At 36.8% G+C, this 18129-nt stretch overlaps 1 protein-coding gene across 3 annotated transcripts; it reads right to left on the minus strand.

Annotated features, from left to right (window-relative positions):
* Positions 1-581: 581 nt before the first annotated feature.
* zdhhc2 (zinc finger DHHC-type palmitoyltransferase 2) lies at positions 582-18129 on the minus strand. Of its 3 annotated transcripts, none has more exons than XM_053630742.1 (13): positions 17096-18129; positions 10579-10605; positions 9533-9624; positions 9040-9160; positions 8814-8883; positions 8686-8718; positions 7724-7844; positions 6990-7122; positions 5463-5589; positions 5288-5374; positions 4876-4991; positions 2513-2588; positions 582-1749 (listed from the first exon to the last, which is right to left on the minus strand). In XM_053630742.1, the coding sequence occupies exons 1-12, from the start codon at positions 17220-17222 to the stop codon at positions 2548-2550; spliced, it is 1095 nt and encodes a 364-aa protein (XP_053486717.1). In that variant the 5' UTR covers positions 17223-18129; the 3' UTR covers positions 582-1749; positions 2513-2547. The 3 variants fall into 3 exon arrangements, with proteins under 3 accessions (XP_053486717.1, XP_053486716.1, XP_053486718.1); XM_053630741.1 differs by having other exon boundaries at positions 9533-9627; XM_053630743.1 differs by lacking the exon at positions 17096-18129 and adding an exon at positions 12088-13212 and having other exon boundaries at positions 9533-9627.

Below are 18129 nucleotides of genomic sequence, written 5' to 3' on the forward strand. Positions count from 1 at the left end.
TCCTTCACCATCCTCCTCATTGTGCAGAGGGACTGTGCCCATAAGGGTTTCATTTATTGGAAATTTTTCTAACTATTTCAGAAACTGTTTGTTGTAGCCTCAATTGTGCTTCATTGTATTTTAAACTGCTTATGCATCTTATATCTATTATGATTTATACAGGGCAACAATCACCTGTCTCTATGTTGAAAATACTTTGTTTCTTTCATGCTAAGAAACAAAGGGTGACGATGGAATTTTACAGGCTTGCAACCTCATATTTAGACGCCCAATAGACAACTAAAATGGAAAAACTACTTTACTGGGGACTGACAACAAATGAAAAAGTAAGTTTAGTTTTTGTTTTTGTTTTTTTTTTTTTTAAAAAAAAGAATGTCATTATTGTTTGCTTAGGGGTGAACATTTTTTGCCATATTTATTTTTTGAAAGAAAATACTATTGTTTTAATCTAATGAGCATGATCTTTTGTTAGACCAAAGATAAGAAAAAAAAAGTATTTCATTATTTTTAGGAAAAGTGCCAATAATTCTGAAGGGCACTGTATGTGCAGAACATGATACGTAGACACAAAACAGATTCTCTCCTCTTCAAAAATGTGGCTCTCTCATGTTGTTTGTGCATGATGGATTATCTTCACAATAGACAGACTGTTCATTTGAATACGTTCAGTGCCTGTGTCCAAAATCACAAAACAGATTTTTTGCAAATGATGTGGTCATTGTATAAACAGATTTCAAAATGCTGTCCACATACACTGCATATGTTTTTGTATACACAATCATATAAATGCTCATATCTCAACACACCAGACCTCATTTTTGGTTCTTTTCCTAAAGGAAATGACTATTTACAGTAATTGCAAATTGAAACAAATTAGTTTTTCTGGTCAGCTTTAAAATTATTCACATATCGACTAATCTGAAGTGCAAAAGAGCGAACATTTTCTCTTGCTGTGCATATGAGGGCAAAAAGCATTTCATTGGTTTACTGTGTAATTCATTTCCTTTAGTGGCTTGGATTTAAAACCTGTTCATTTGGTCCTGCACACAAATGGAGTGTGTTCATGTTAACGCATTACACGTAATATTTCAACACTGAAAAATATTTTCTCTAATGAAGAGTTTTAGAATGATGAGTGATATACAGGGCCAATGAAACAAGTTATCATCATAATGTGTACTTCATTAAAAATACAAATGTCTGCCTACACATGCAAACAACTGAAGCATAAAAAAAAGGAGTACCATTTGATAGGACTTTGCTACATATCGTCAGCAATTCAAGACACCAATCAGGCATTAGAGTTTCTCTTGTATTTTTTTTTTTTAAAGGTTTTCTTCGTAACTTTCAGATTTGTAACGGAACATACATATGCACCATACAGCATGCACAAAACCACAACGTTTCATCCCAATTTCATATTAAAGTTAGCCTCAAAACAAGTTCACAAGGTACAAGCAAGGCATTAGCTGTAAATAATCACTTGATTATTTGTTGTCACTCAAACAATATTTTCTGTGTATATTTAGGACAGTATACACACACACACAAAGTCTCCATACTTTGTACAAAAGTACAAAAGACTGTAACGGTCCTAATGAATATAGACACTCCGGTAACACTGCACAGTCAGCTTTTAATAAGAAGCACCTTGCTCAAGCAATTACATGGAATCCACTGGAGAGTTTCCTGCAGCAGAAGAAAGGTTCTTCATTGTTCCACAGAAAACACACAGGACCACATAGGGATCTGACAAAGAATGTGAGAAAGGCCACAAATGTACAGTAAGTTCCAAAAGTCTGAGACTACATTGAATATCTGGGCTTTTTTTTAATTATTCATTTACAATTGGAAATAAATAGAAGGTTTTTAGAATTTTGAAATATTTTAAAACAAAGAAAGGAAGTGTTCGATATCTTGAACATTTGATATTCAAGATTCTGTACTATTTCTAAATCCCTATGTAAATGTAAGCGAATGTGTGATATTTATTGACCATGTTAACTACTTTGTACAAAAGGTCAGATTTTCCTCATGGCTAATCTCTTCTATTGACGCATGTGTTCAGACAACACTCTGAAGGATTTGATCTAAAATGGGTCGTAAGGTTTCGCACAGAATTGTGGAGTTCATGCCAACTCGAGTGCACACCGTCGTTAAAGCAAAAAGAGGACATACCAAATACCAAGAAACTCTGAAATTCATGTAAATATTTCAAAGATTTGACTTTTCACCAAGCTGTTGTCAATAATATAATTTCTAATGAAAACTGTTGTATTAAATTAGAAAAGAATGCAAAATTGAAGCATTATCGCTAGTGCTCTCAGACTTTTGAACCCCACTGAATATTACAATTGTTTAAACATTTTGTAAATGACAAAGTTCTGTTTCTTTGGCATTACCATTGCTCTGAGATAATAAAAAGACATTTTATTTACTTATTTTGTGACAAATGTCATAATATCATATTTCATAAAGTATATAAAAAAAAAAAAAACATGAAAAAACAAACCTTGTTTCCTTAAACAAGTCAGCACTGTGACCAAACTATGTTTCTTTCTCTATACTCATGGCCGGGTTGCTTGCTCCTGTTCAGAATGACAGAAGAAAAAAAAAACAACACTAAGAAAATAAAGACGCATTAAGTGTTTCAACACACCACCTACCCTATAGTCTGCTAGGTTTCTATGTGTTGTGTAATCAATCATAAAATCAGCTGATCAGCCTACAAACAGTTTCTGTCATAACAACACTTTCCTTCATAACATCACATGTACTACAAGGAACCAAATCATATGAGAATGTTGACAAAACACACTTTGTTTCAATATAAACCACCCTCATATATCCTTAAGTAGAACCTGCGGCTTGACCTAGATTATCATTTAAAGGGTTATTATTTGTGTCACCTTGGTTTTATTACATGCTTCACATTCAAATCTTCACTTCACTAAAATCTCATGATCTGATACAGCAATATAAGCCTGCAAATGTAAGCATTTCAGGCATTCTGTCAAATGAGACCAAAATTAAAATTGTTTTTGGGAGTTGGCGTGGATTATATTGATGGCACCACAAATTCCGCCAAATATTAAAATATTTTAATGCTAAACCTAGATTATCAACACATTCAGTCTCCTCTGAAAGCATTGGTAACGGCAAGGGCAATTATTTTGTTTTGGGTATACGATGAAGACATTTGGGTTTGAGATCAAAAGATGAATATCAGACAATAGATCGGAATTTCAGCTTTTATTTCCTGATATTTACATCTAGATGTGTTAGAACTTAGAACATGGCATCTTTGGTAGCAGACCATCCAATTTTTAGGTGAGCATAGGAAAGTATAGGAACAGATAGTCTTAAAGTAAAATAAAGTAAATAACACTTAATATTTGGTGGCATATCCCTTGCTTGCAATAACTGCATCAAGTCGATGACCCACTGACATCCCCAAACTGTTGCATTTTTCTTTTGTGAGGCTTTTCCAGGCTTGTGCCACAGCTTCTTTCAGTTGTTGTTTGTTTCGGGGGTGGGTTTCTCCCTTCAGTTTCCTCCTCAGTAAGAGAAATGCATGCTAATTTGGATTAAGGTCTGGTGATTGACTTGGTCAGTCTAAAACCTTCCACTTTTTACCCCTGATGAATCCCAATCTGGCTTTCTGATTCTTACTGCTGATCAATGGTTTGCTGATCTTGTGGTATGGTCTCTTCATTTCTGCTCTCAAAGTCTTCCTCATATGGTGAATTGTTATATCTTCACCCCTGCCCTGTGGAGGTTGTTGGTGATGTCACTGAATGTTGTTTTAGGGGTTTTCTTTACAGCTCTCACTTTGTTTCTGTCATCAACTTTTGTTGTATTCCTTCTTGATGTCTGGTTGTTAATATACCAGTTGCTTCTTTTTTTTTCCAGGACATTCCAAATGTTTGAATTGGCTATTCCAAATGATTGTGCAATGGCTAGGATAGAGTTTCCTTCTTGTCTCAGCATCAAAATGCCTGGCTTTTCTCCCATAGACAGCTCTCTGATCTTCATGTTGGTTTATCCTTTTTAACAACATATGCAGTCTTCACAGGTGAAACCCAGGGCTCAAAACAAGAGTAGACATTCAGGGCTATTCATTTTTTTAAACAGTCAATCTAACAGGGAACACCTGGGTAACAAAAAACACTTGTCAGTCACATGCTCCAATATTTTGATCATTTGAAAAATGGATAGGTTCCCACAAAAGGTGCCATGTTCCAAGTTGTTTAATACATCTATACGTAAATATCAGGAAATGAAAGCTTAAATTCTGATCTATTCTCTCATATTCATCTTTTGATCTCAAACCCAAATGTCTTCAGGGTATAGCAAAAACAAAAGAATCGGCCTTGTCGTTCCAGTACTTTCAGATGGGACTGTAGATGGCTGCAGAAACAAAATCAATGTTTTACAAATGCCAGACAAAATATATGGTCTAAATTTATTCTACAGCCTCACAAGACCTCCAACCCTGTTAGATATTACAGGACTCCAGAGGAGACTTCACCACATATTAATTATAAGGGTGCCAACAATTTTTAAACCAAGAAACACAAGACGAAATGTGCTTCATTTACCTTTTTATACAGTATATTCATTTTGCTGATGATGGCGATAATCCTGGAGCTTAGAACCATTATTTAATGCAATGCTAATGCAAGCTTTATTGGCTTGTATTATTCATACTTTGGCTGCTTCTGAATACTAGCACTTGCTCCAGTCCCCAAATTTAGCGCTGCCTTTCTAAAAAAAATATTATATATATATATATATATATATATATATATATATATATATATATATATATATATATATATATACACACACACACACACACACACACACACCAACCTTCTCGGTCTTGTTCCTCTGTCTCGTCACTCTCAGTCCAAGTCTGTCCATTGCTCAGCAGTCGGCTTTGAGATTCTCTCAGAGGTTTAGCAGGAAATTGGTGGATTTCTCCATCACTAGCAATCAACAAAAAATGAGACCAAAATATGGTTGTGAATGTCATAAAAAAATAGTGTAACTAGTATAAATAGGCATTTTTGAGTGTGGATTGTGTACTTTATACACTGCTATATTTAAATGTCAATATTGTAATAGAATCAGAAATATTTGGCCTGCACTCTTAGAGGCCAGATGTTCTACTTGAAGATCTTATTTTGTTTTGTGAAGCCCATGTTTTGTTTGTTTGAGATTAAAATGAAAGTCAACAGTCACAGTCAACAATGATCTTGATCATTTATACAAAGACATGGACCTTTTGACAGCATGTCCAGATGGTGAGGCAGGCTGTTCTGGGTCAGGGTTCACAAGACATGTGGGGAAGGAGCATCCATCGCCTTGGCTAAAATCACCACAAAGAAACCCAATATGTTCTTAGAATGTTTCTGACCCAAGTTATATGTGCAATGATGATGTGCAAGCTGAGATACCTGGAAAAAACAGGCAGAAGCCAATATTTCTTTTCATCCCCAAAGACTTGACAGAAGTTCTTGCTTACTCCAAGACTGAAGCCATTTTTGTCAGCTCCATGAAGGAAGGCAGGTGCACGGAAGACTTCTGAGGATGGAAGTTATATTGTGGAAAAAATATTACCTTAAATATGAAAAATAAATGCAAATGATGAAATTCAACATTTATTATTATCATTACAACACAAGATATCCTACATAACTGCCTCTATATCGCTACATTGTAGCAGCAGCTGTCTCATAATACTGATAGTTAACATGCCCTTACTGACCTCCCCTCACCACTGGTGGAATTTTTGTCACCATCATAAAGGCCATTTAAATACTATATTAACTCATTTGTTATATGACCACTTAGAGTACTGAGGGATCGAATCAACCTAAGAGCTCACGTCTGCGATACACATCTGAGATCAGAACGGAAATCCATGAGGGCATGCTTAAAAACTCTATTGGTGCTCGAGAAACATCATAAAGACCCACTCTACACAACTCTATAACCCCGGTCAAACTGATTTAGGGTCTTATTGCATTTTCAGGCTTGCACTTTTTTCCAGACCTCAGTCCATTTGAATGGTGTCATGTTTGGTCATCTGTAAAAAGCTTGTTTGACCTGCATGGGAGGCGTGACAGGAAAACCCATTTGCTGTCTAAAAAGACCATTAAAGCAAGACTACAGTTTGCCAATGAGCATATAGACAAAGAACATATAGGCAATGAGCATTTTCAGGTCTTCCTGAAAACCGATCACTGTTTCAACTAAAAAGTGTGGTCTGGGAACCTCTGGGATCACTTCCTAATTCACAACGACAGGAAATAATATGTTTATATATGATATCTGAAGATAAAATATAAGGTCTTCTAGATAAACTGAGTGAAGAAATTAAAAACACAATACACTCAAAAACTGCATTATTTCTTTACAAGCAAGTAGCTTCAACTGAAAGACTTGATCCAACCCGCTAAACAGCGTTGATGCAAACAAAAGTGAGAATTTAACTTAACTTTCATTTACACACAGAAAATTGCATATGTAAATATGCTGTTAACTGAGACATGATTTAGAATTAATTTGTCATTGTGTCAAGAAACCTGCAATGATGTGACCCCAAATAAACCATCCAAGAATCGGTCTTGGGTACATACTCAAGCAAACATTTTTGTGTGTGTCCTAAAATGACACACATGTCCTTAAAATATATACTATTAAAGCTCCAATTAAGATTATTTTAGAGATGAAATGCTTCTAAATTGATAGTTGCAACCAATCAGTAAAGGATCTTTCACCATCTGGGTAAATAAACATCATGAAAACTGTTGGTTAGCAATCACACATGAGAAACCTGATAAACATCACACCCAAGTAGACCTCAGCAGATAGTTCAGAAATACTGTAAATTCTCAAAACTTCAAGGTCATCAACAGTTATTTCATTTAAAATAATAATAATAATAATGATAATATGATGTTTAAGTTCAAGTCACTTACCCAGGGTAGATCTATTTTTGCAAATTAGCCAGCAGTGATAAGCAAACAGTGAAGCCAGGCTGACTGAGAACATTGAGGCAGCAAAGAACAGGAACATAATATGGAACTTGGCTTGAGTGTCTGGCAAGCCATTCTGAGAAAAGATATGAAACAGCACATACCACAAATTATGGATTTAAGAAACTGTAATGGAAACTTATGGAAACTGTAAGTAGCAAAACTATATCACACCATAGCATGTTTGCTATTTCATTAGCTAACACAGCGGTCCATAATGACTACCAATTATTGTACTAGTAGCTCTACACATCTCTACATGTTCTGCAGCTAAGGTCACTACGGAAGTGTATCAGAAGCTTATTAATTAATCAGTCATTGACTGTTTGACCCAGTAATTCCTACCCAGTATTGTTTAAGTCGCTCATGTGTTTTACCATCCACCTTGCAGGGAAATACAAATGTATGAAGATGAAAACAAGCATTCATAATGAGACAATGCTAGGTGTTTTGTGCACCAATTTCCTAAAGTATTGTAAATTAAGAGTGAATAATAAAATACATTCTCTGAAAGCATTCCATAAAAGAGTGGGTTATTTCAACACCATCATGCTTTAAGAGATTTTTTTTTCCCATCTGACCAACAACAGAATTGTTTTGAACTCAACTCTAATCACGCTACTTAAGCTACCCATTCAATTGAAGGACATCTTGAAGAAGAAATCACTTATACTTACAGTCCAAAACTGAATAAAGTACTGAAGGTCTGTCGCAGTGATAAACAGGCAGTACAGCAACGAATATGCAAGAAAAAGTGTAAAAAACTTGTAGTTTGAAAAGCCCACGCAGTTGTTCACCCTGTCAGAAGACATAAACGCACAAACAAATGTGACTTAAAAAAAATTTACTTTTTTGTTGCAGCATATCAAGCTACAGCGAAAAAACAAAAAACTAAAAAAAAAAAACGGTAATTTATATTTTAATAAACAATCTTTTGATATTTAAGGTTAAGACAAGCTTATTTGACTTGTATATCATTCTTAGTTGGCCAAAGTTCATTCATTTTTTTATATAACAGTTAGTTCCGTTCCACTAATTTGATTGGTCGAGCAGCTTTCCAAAAGTGCCTATATTTCCTATAATCGCACTGGGGACATTTCACGTTTTTATCACTCGGTTCGTCTGAGTTCGCCATGTAAAATTCCACTTCCTATTTCGAAATGGTTACTACAGTAGTGTTAGCGACATTATAAGTGAACATGGCAAACGATCATTTTTGGGAAACTTTTGACTTAAAATATGAAAGCTCGGCAGATGAAGATGAAAAGGAAGAAGGGATGCAAATTTTTACCAGAAGCACCTTTAACGGGAATGCACAAACCAATGTGAGCTAGCTAGTACGCTAGCCAACATGCTGTGAAGTGAGTGTGGAAATAGTGTAGAGGAACTATTTCCTCTAGCGGAGCAAAAAAATAAACAGAACATTTGGCAGTATTGCTTGCAGAATGTCACTTATTCAATATTCATTTCTTGTTAATAGAAGTCTTAAAATAAAATCAACACTCATTCTAATTCTTGCTCATGCAACATTGCTTAAATATATCCACATTCACATGACTGAGTCCTGCTTTTTTTGTTTTTTCAAAATACTTTTTTTTTTGTACTTCCTCTGTATTTAACATCACAAGCTACTACATACCATGGACAGTGGTGATCCATCTTCAAGATGCACCTGTGAAACAGTATTAAGTAATGGATTTGAAAAGATACACCAGCAAGATACATTCTTACTAAATTTCAAGTAGTCTATATTAAAGAAAATCATACTTGTCGCAGACTGAGCAGTGGTGACATCGGTCAGGTTTCACCAGATGGCACCGATCACAGTAGCGAATAGCTATGGAGATAATTTTTCTACAGAATGAATAAAGCTTATTTGCGAAAGACTGACTGGAAAAAATATGTGCACTCATTGTTATTTGGCTTGCATCTGTAGAATATTTCTTGGTCACAGTTCACCAGGCAATATGAAAGTCTTGCAATGACAGCTCACCTCCAGACGTTGTGCGAGTGGATATGGGTAAATCCTTGGCTATTCTTCTCAGAATCTCTTGTTGAGATTCAACACGATCCTCCTGCTTCAGCAGTTCTTTGTCAGTGTGTGACAGGTGGAACTGAGCAGACCAGACAAAAACACAATGCTCTGATTTCTATTTTTACTTGACAAGCAATAGTGTGTTCCACACTGACAGATAGTGATTTTGGTGTCAAATTGGATAAAATATTATTTAATCCTTCCAACGCTACACGTTATGGACAAGGACACACACTTGGGCATCGTATGGTTACGGTATGGAACCGTAATGCGATTTTACATGTATTTGAACTTCTTTGATATCCAAAATATAGTGTCTATATAATACATTACCGATACAATACAATGTTTTCCTGTTTTGTAATAATTATTATTTTTGGTGATCAATCCATTAACATAGCTACTTGAAAAATGACATCAGTGCTGGGAAGAAAAAAAAAACACTACATACCTCATTGAGTGGGTTCATTGGTTTGGTGAATATGGTTTGCCAGTATGACCATACAAACATGATGAAGGAGACATGATACGCCATGAGGTAAACTACTGAAAAACAAAAAAAACCATTCATCCTGACTTGTCAGTTTGTTAAGTATATTTATGTAATAGCTAATAAATTGACAATTTTACATAGTTTTGAGATACTAATATATGAGGTACTACATAAATGAGATTTCATAAACTGGCAACTCAATAGTTAAAAAAGTGATATCTCTGCATGAACACAAGAACAAGTGGAGATACTGTACGAAGGAGTCAAATGAAAAGCTTTTTTATTATTGCATTATCTATAGCAAATAGTGTCATGGAATTTTTTTTTTTCAGCAAAAGGTTCAAATAAAAAAATTGTAGAGATGGGGTCTAGATGTCAAAAAATGTAGACTTTATTAATTCAAGAACAAAGCTGTGATAGTCTGCAGAGCATTCAATTACACATTTCCAGCACAGCCTTTTTATACAATTCTGAACTCTTTATCTTGTCAGGCGGGATTTTCCCCGTTCTTTTGGTCAATCCTTGGTTGTTCGCCACTATTGATTCCAACTCTGAAATTTTCCACTACAACTTTCTAATGGTGGCGTGAGCACAGCCTGCATTTTTTTTTAAGATAATGCAAAGATTATACTTTACCACAAAATCAGCATGAACATATGCTTATATACTGATCATCATTTGATGAACTTTTCATCATAAGTATTAGTGGATTAAATGGATTATTGTAGATATAACTTGCTTCTTTGATTAGTCTGAAACTGATACACTTTCACACTTTATGCCTTGGTTACATGAAAGGACTATACTTTGATTAAGACTGATTAATTAAAATGTTCTATAATGAGTATCACAAAAGTGTTACATTTTTCTTCATATTCTTCACTTTGTTCAATGTAAGTGATCCAGAGCTTAACGAGTCTTTGACTCTAATTTTTAATTTTCTTATCTTTCCCAATTAAACTTATTCTAAATATCTCATCATTATTATATAAATGCCTGCTTACCTTTCTCTCCCATGTTTTCAATAGTTTCTGTGTAAACAATGAAAAACAAAGTAAAGGGTTAGACGCAATATGTGGTTTAATTAAACATTTTTGTAAGAGCTTCCGCTGATGGTGCCTAGCTCTAGCCCTATCAACATGCTTGGATAGCTTGTATTCTTGTAGTTTATCGTCTCTCTGCCCTCTTTTCCTACCCATTGGATTAACCCTAATGGACAAGAATTCATTAGTAAAATCCAGGACTAGAAAGAAACATCTTATGCACCTTATTTAAACAACACAAGTTTCACTGTAGACGCCCTGTAGAGGAAAAATTCAGAGATCCGACCTAAATATGAAACTGAAAATCATGACAGTGTATGTGGTATATCAGGTAACGGCAGCAGATGTTGTACAGCTGCCGCAGTTGCTGATGCTGGAACCTACATAACACAGAAGTGAGCTGCTGATCACGCTTCACATATAGTACACACTCACACAGGGGTCTTTTCTTTACTGGTGCTAACTTTACTTGTGCAAAGTCAAGGTGAGACGCATGCATTGACAAGGTAATTAGTCAAAGTGTTCAAACATTACCACACTGGTATCATGGTACAGAATTTATCCGCAATCATACTGAACTCAGTGGCAGTTTCTAACAGAACTCGCACACTGCCCATATAAACTTCAATAATTGTTTTAACTGGGTTAACACACTAACCCTACAGAACCCAAGAGCTGTTAGGTGCTGGCATTTTTTGGGGGAGTGTGAGCTGGTCTTACTACAGAATATAATAATGGAATTCAATCATTTTGGTCCTGCAATTTGCACATAGCTCTTTCCAGAGATTCAAAAGTTGTCATATGTAAAAGAGGCAGTTAAACTGTACAATAAAATCTTTACTCTGCATTCCTTCTGATAAACCATCAATACGGTACAGTTAGTGTTATAAAACGGTTGGAAATTGCACTGTCGGGTGGGTTGTACAGGTGGAGTGTGATTACATGTGTGCTGTGAAATATACTACAAGTACTAATGTAAGGTAGGTAGGCTGTAGTACAATACTAAAGTCAATAGCAGTAAACTTCTACAATAAAAGATCTATATCCAATTATATAAATCTGAAATGTCAGGAGTGTATACATATAAATATTTATATTTATTTATATTTGAGTGATAATAAAAAGAAAAATAAATAGTACGTAGAACATACAACAAGTAGATATGTATTTTGCCTCACAGTTCCCTGCGACGGTAAATACAAGGCCTATTCTTTTGTTTTTGGTATACACTGAAGACATTTGGGTTTGAGATCAAAATAGGAATATGAGACAATAGATCAGAATTTCAGCTTTTATTTCCTGGTATTTACATCTTAGAAGATGGCAAAATTGGTGGCAGACCACCCAATTTTTTGGTGAGCAAAAGTATAGGAACAGATAGTCTTAAAGTAAATTTAAGTAATTAACACTTAATATTTGGTGGCATATCTCTTGCTTGCAATAACTGCATCAAGTCAGGGACCCACTGACCTCACAAAGCTCTTGAAATCTTCTTTTGGGATCCTTTTTCAGGCTTGTACCACAGCTTCTTTCAGTTGTTGTTTGTTTTGGGGAGTTTCTCCCTTCAGTCTCCTCTTCAGGATGTGAATTGCATGTTCAATTGGGTTAAGGTCTGGTGATTGACTTGGCCAGTCTAAAACCTTTCACTTTTTCCACCTTTGTTGAGTTGGCAGTGTGTTTTGGGTCATTGTCTTGCTGCATGATGAAGTACCTAACAATAAGATTAGATGCATTTCTCTGTAAATTGGCAGACATATTGTTTATGCAGACTTCTGAATTCATTCTGTTGCTTTCATCATGAGTTACGTCATCAATAAAGATTAGTGAACCTGTTCCAAAAGCAGCCGTGCAAGCTCAACCCATGACACTACCTCCACCATGTTTCACAGATGAGCTTGTATGTTTTGAACCATGAACAAATCCTTTCTTTCTCCACATTTTGGCCTTTCCATCACTTTGGTAGAGGTTAATCTTGGTTCCAGAACTTTTGGAGCTCATTTCTGTATTTTTTAGCAAATTCCAATCTGGACATCCAAATCTTACTGCTGATGAGTGGTTTGCATTGTGTGGTATGGCTGCTATATTTCTGCTCTCGAAGTCTGGATTGTTATACCTTCACTCCTGCCCTGAGAAGGTTGTTGGTGAGGTCAATGACTGTTGTTTTGGGGTTTTTCTTCACTGCTCTCATAATATTTCTGTCACCAACTGCTGTTGTTTTCCATAGCCAATCTGTTTGATGTCTGGTTGTTAGTACACCAGTGGTTTCTTTCTTTTTCAGGACATTCCAAATTGTTGTACCGGCTATGCCCAATGCCGCTGATAGATTTTCCCTTTTTTCTCAGCTTCATAATGGCTTGCTTTTCTCCCATAGACAGCTCTCTGGTCTTTATGTTGGTTTTTCCTGGTTTTTGTTTGTTTGTTTCTGTTTTTTACAACAAATTCAGCCTTCACAAGTGAAACCCATGGATCAAACCAAGACTGGACATTGAGAGCTATTAATTGTTTAAAACAATCAATCTCACAGGGCACACCTCTGCAACACGAAACCATATGTTCCAATATATTTGATTACTTGAAAATCACTTGGGATCAAACAAAAGGTACCATGTTTTAAGTTGTTTAACACATCTAGATGTCTAGATTTAAATATCAGGAAATGAAAGCTTAAATTTTGATCTATCATCTAAAATTAACTTTTTGATCTTATACCCAGATGTCTTCAGTGTATTGCAGCGGTTCCTAACCTGGGGGTCATGACCCCCAAGGGGGTCGCAAGGCAGTTGCAGGGGGGTCGCGGGAAAACTTATTTTAAATGATTGTACACAGAGGTTGACAGAGAAATCACTGGCGGATTTTTGTATATCGGTGCACGTCGAATACCAAGAACTGAGTAGCATGACATAGAAAAAAACTCTCCGATTAACACTCACCCATCTCTGAGAGGCTGTTTTTTCAGCACCAATGTACCTAAAAAAATAAGTGTATAGCTAGACTCGTGGTTGAAGATCGTTTGCATATTTTCCTCAGCCATGACTGGACCGCCTCGCATCCTCTATTCAAGCGCAACCATCTCATTGAGTGAGTAGTCCGAACCATTGAACCGGGGGGGGGGGGGGGGTGCTGGGCTTATGAGCTAATGGGGGGGGGGGGGTCACAAAACAATGTCATTCTGAAAAGTGGGTCGCACTCGCATATAGGTTACGAACCACTGGTGTATTGCAAATAAAACAGAATTGGCTTTCCTGCTCCAATACTTTCATAGGGGACTGTATATCATGAATTTTATGCTGTCTGGTTGATCTTCATCTAAAAGATAAAAATATTCTTTCCTGTTATAAAATATAGTCTATACCAATCATGTTTCAGTGTTTCCCATACATAGATGATACTCTGGCACTATGCCCAGGTATACTGAAGACCGCCCAAGTATATTTTGTCCCATTTGAAAAAATATTTTTAATTAATCCATTCTGAGAAATGAACAAGCCTTGTTTCTAATTTGGCCGTGGCATGCATACAGAGCAAAAGACAAAAATGGATGGTGCTGGTAAAACATTCTCCTTTCCTATAAATGCTTGAACATTAATTACACCATGAGCGAGCTAATAACTGTAATTGTAAGGAAGCTGACAAACTGCTGCATTAGTAGTCAGTTTGTCTGTCTGTCAGAGAAGCTCCTAATATTAGCATGCTCCCATTTTCTGTTCACTTTGGGCAATAGCAGAGCACACGAGGATATCCAGATTGATCCGAACTGATGTGCTAAACAATGTATTTGCTATTGTCCATTGTAAGTTCATAGTTATTTAGCACGTTACATGTCATTTTGGACCAGTGAATCATTATGTAGTCAAGCAATGCATTTTTAATATGAGTATGATAATTGGCAACACACTCAGCCGCCCCAGTTTATAACAACTGCACCATACCAAGCAACTTGCTCTACAAATCATGAGAGGTTAAAGAAGGAAAAAAAAGGCATGATTTCTTATGGTAAGAAATGTTTATATTTAGACTATATCATAGTTGGGAGGCCTGTATAATTTTAGTTTCCACCCATACACTGGGAAAGCAGCTAAGCATTAGGACTTAACAAGCTAGATAAAAATATTTCTATAAAGATTATCAGAGAGAATATTTACTTATTTGAGAGAGGTCTTTGATTAAAGTAAGTGGAATCAGTCATGTGTCCATTAATTATGTGGAGCACCATAGTTTTAATTAATTTTAATTCATTAAATTAAATGAATTAAAGAGTGTGGGGGTGAGAGAGGGAGACAAAGCTGAGAGTGTGTGGATGAGACAGAGGCAGAGAGAGCTGAGTGTGGGGTTAGGGAGAGGGAAAGAGAGCTGACTGATAATACATACACAAGGTTTTGGAAGTCCACAAGCTGATCCATCATTACTATTTTGAGTTTAGAGTTTCACATACATTGCTGCAGACCTTTCATTTCTCATATGCCTGTTTTGCTTTTCAGGTTCTTTTTCTGATTCAGTGTGTTTGGAATTCACTCCCAAAGAAGCCAAATATTGGGTTATGATAAGATGAAAAACAGCAAGTTTTTTTTTTTTTTTTAGAAAGGAACACAACAGTATCTTGTTTTTTTCTAGGGAATGCTAATATTTTATCCTTTAAACTACCCATATAGTCCCCTTTGAATGTATTGGAACAGCAAGGCCAATTCTATTGTTTTTGCTACACACTGAAGACATTTGGGTTTCGATCAAACAATGAATATGATAGGATAGATCAGAATTTCAGCTTTCGTTTTCTGATATTTACATCTATAAGTGTTAAACAACTTAGAACAGGGCACCTTTTGAACGCTGAAATTCTGATCTATCGTCTCCTATTCATCTTTTGATCTCAAAGGACAGTGGGCAGTTTAACTGCTCAGGTCAAACAAGGGACTCATGAACAACTCTCACAAAACATAAAAACATGTCGCTGATCATCCAGGTAACAACACACAGTATTACGAATTAAGGGTATGTAAACTTTTGAACAGGTTCATTTGTGTAAATTCAGTTATTATTGTGTCTTGTGGACTATATGTAAACATCTGTTATGTGAAATAGCTTATTCGGGGTAGAACTAAATAAAAAACTAAATGCAATTTTATGCTCCCTCATTTTTTTTTTTCCAATTATTAACATTTTGCAGATTTTTCAGGGGGTATGTAAATTTATGAGCACAACGGTATCATCCAGTAGCTTACATGAAACGAACAGCTGCAAAAATAAACTAGTTGAAAAATAAACAGCATAGAACACACCTAAAAAAATGAAGAATTTGATTATTGCAGGAGCAAAAACTGTATGACCAAAACAAAACAAAAAACAAACAAACAGGTCAAGCAGGAGATTAGTTCTCTGGTGATGGGATTAGCTCTGAGACATTTAATCAGCTGGTCACACACTCATAAAAAGTTCTGTTGTATCTATTGTACGCCACATGCTGCCTCATGGATGAATCAGCCGCTGCCCTTCTGCTTGATAGTAACACTCACAGAGGACAGTCCAGCACCCAAAAAAAAAGCCTTACTTGTTTGTATTAAATTATGTTGGAACCTACTGGATGGTAGACATGTGATACAAGACTCATTAATCTAATCTTACATTCAACTGGTAAAACATCCCAAAGCACCCTTCACGATGATGTATTAGCTCTAATGTAATACACCTCTGTAGGCTGTTGAATGTATTATTTTATTACATCTTTGCTTATTTTTTTATCCTACCCTGCAGCCACAGTGATTTTGAGTGCCAACAATGAAGAGACTGTCAATATAGACGGTCTGTCTGCATTTCAGTTCGGCGTAAATGCTGGTCTCACTCAGCAGCAGTAGCAGTTGGGACCATTCTCTCGGCTTCCAACATACCTCCCTCAAACTAACCTCTGGCTTCACTACACTTCAGCCAGGGACATTTCTCTTGCTTGCATCCATTCGCTCGGAATCTCTGTCTCTTCATAAACCAAAGCAGAGTGGAATCAACACAGTCCTTAGTAACCACTGTCCATGGTGATGAACTTGTGACATCTCGAGCACAAAAACAAGTGAGTGGCCAAAGGACACTGTGCAACTTAGGAATCATTATGTTTTATTCAAAAACAACAACAAAAAAGTAAATAAATAAATAAATAAATAAATAAATAAGGACAATAATAACTACAGATTGGATCACTAATTAAATTTCTGATTCAAATCCTCCATCCTTCATTGTTAACTTGTCTCCTTTGTAGGCGTGAGTGTTTTAACCCTTTAGCTCCCTGACACCTTCAGAATCCCATACAAGCTCTTGGCTTGGTTTTCCCGATGAGTATATTAACCTCTCAATGTCCTAACGACTAACCTTCAAGTAAAGGCACGTGCTTAGGTTTCTCGTTAATGAAAGCAATGACAGATTTAGATTTAACTCCTAACATGTCTCCTAACACGGTTCAGGTTCACCGACATCTCAGGCGATCCGCCCTTACCTACGCAGAGCTGTACCACATACGCGTAGTAGGACCACGCCACGAGCGCGCACACGAACAGCACGGGGATCCAGTGCACTATTCGCTGACACTTCCGCTTGGCGCTGCGCGAGCCCGATGGCGCCATGTTTCAGCTCCGCTCGCTGACCCAAACATGCCAAAACAAAAACGCCGAGCCCTTTCGATCCGTCAAGACAGTGGATGCTCGTAAATAGCTGACATGCGCCTGATTCCTCCAGCCCTGCGCACAGTCATCTCGTCCTGTGTGTGTGTGTGTGTGTGCGCGCACGGCGAGCAGTAACGGCCCCGCCTCCTTCTCGCCAAGTTACCATGACGCCCATTAGGAGCAGACCAGGCTACGGCCAAACCCGCGTAGTACTACTGAACTACTACAGTGCACAGTGTATTTTTACATATTGTGTAATACTGTGGTATGCAATTTTGGACTTGAAAAAATACAAAATAAAAAACTCCCCACTTTTTTCCCCAAAAAGTGAGGGTTTAATAGAGACAAGAACATGAAGTCCCAAGTCCAAGAGTGTAGTAGGCCTAATCAATTTATTTAAAAAAATAGAAAGAAAGAAAGAATGTAGCTTAATTCTTTGTTTTCGTCAATATCCATCCATCCATCCATCTTCTACCGCTTCCTCCTTCTTCAAGGTCACGGAGAAACCTGGAGCCTATCCCAGGGAGCATCGGGCACAAGGCGGGGTACACCCTGGACAGGGTGCCAATCCATCGCAGGGCAACAATCACATACACACTCACACACCCATTCATACACTACGGCCACTTTAGACACACTAATCAGCCTACCATGCATGTCTTTGGACTGGGGGAGGAAACCGGAGTACCCGGAGGAAACCCCCGCAGCACGGGGAGAACATGCAAACTCTGCACACACATGGCTGGACTCGAACCTCGGACCCTGGAGGTGTGAGGCGAACGTGCTAACTGTTTTCGTCAATATATTGTCTTTTAATTAGTCTTTGCTCTTTCTTTTTTCATTACTTCACTTAATATTTGTACCACAT

This window comes from Ictalurus furcatus, chromosome 8, assembly GCF_023375685.1.
Source record: "Ictalurus furcatus strain D&B chromosome 8, Billie_1.0, whole genome shotgun sequence".
Taxonomy (NCBI): Eukaryota; Metazoa; Chordata; class Actinopteri; order Siluriformes; family Ictaluridae; genus Ictalurus; species Ictalurus furcatus.

Coding starts and splice junctions, on each gene's coding strand:
- zdhhc2 (XM_053630741.1), bottom strand. CDS start 17,222: ATGGCGCCATCGGGCTCGCGCAGCGCCAAGCGGAAGTGTCAGCGAATA. Junction 9,628..10,578: donor TGAAAACATGGGAGAGAAAG/GTAAGCAGGCAT, acceptor TTTGTTTTTCAG/TAGTTTACCTCATGGCGTAT. Junction 7,845..8,685: donor ATGGATCACCACTGTCCATG/GTATGTAGTAGC, acceptor GTCTTCTGACAG/GGTGAACAACTGCGTGGGCT.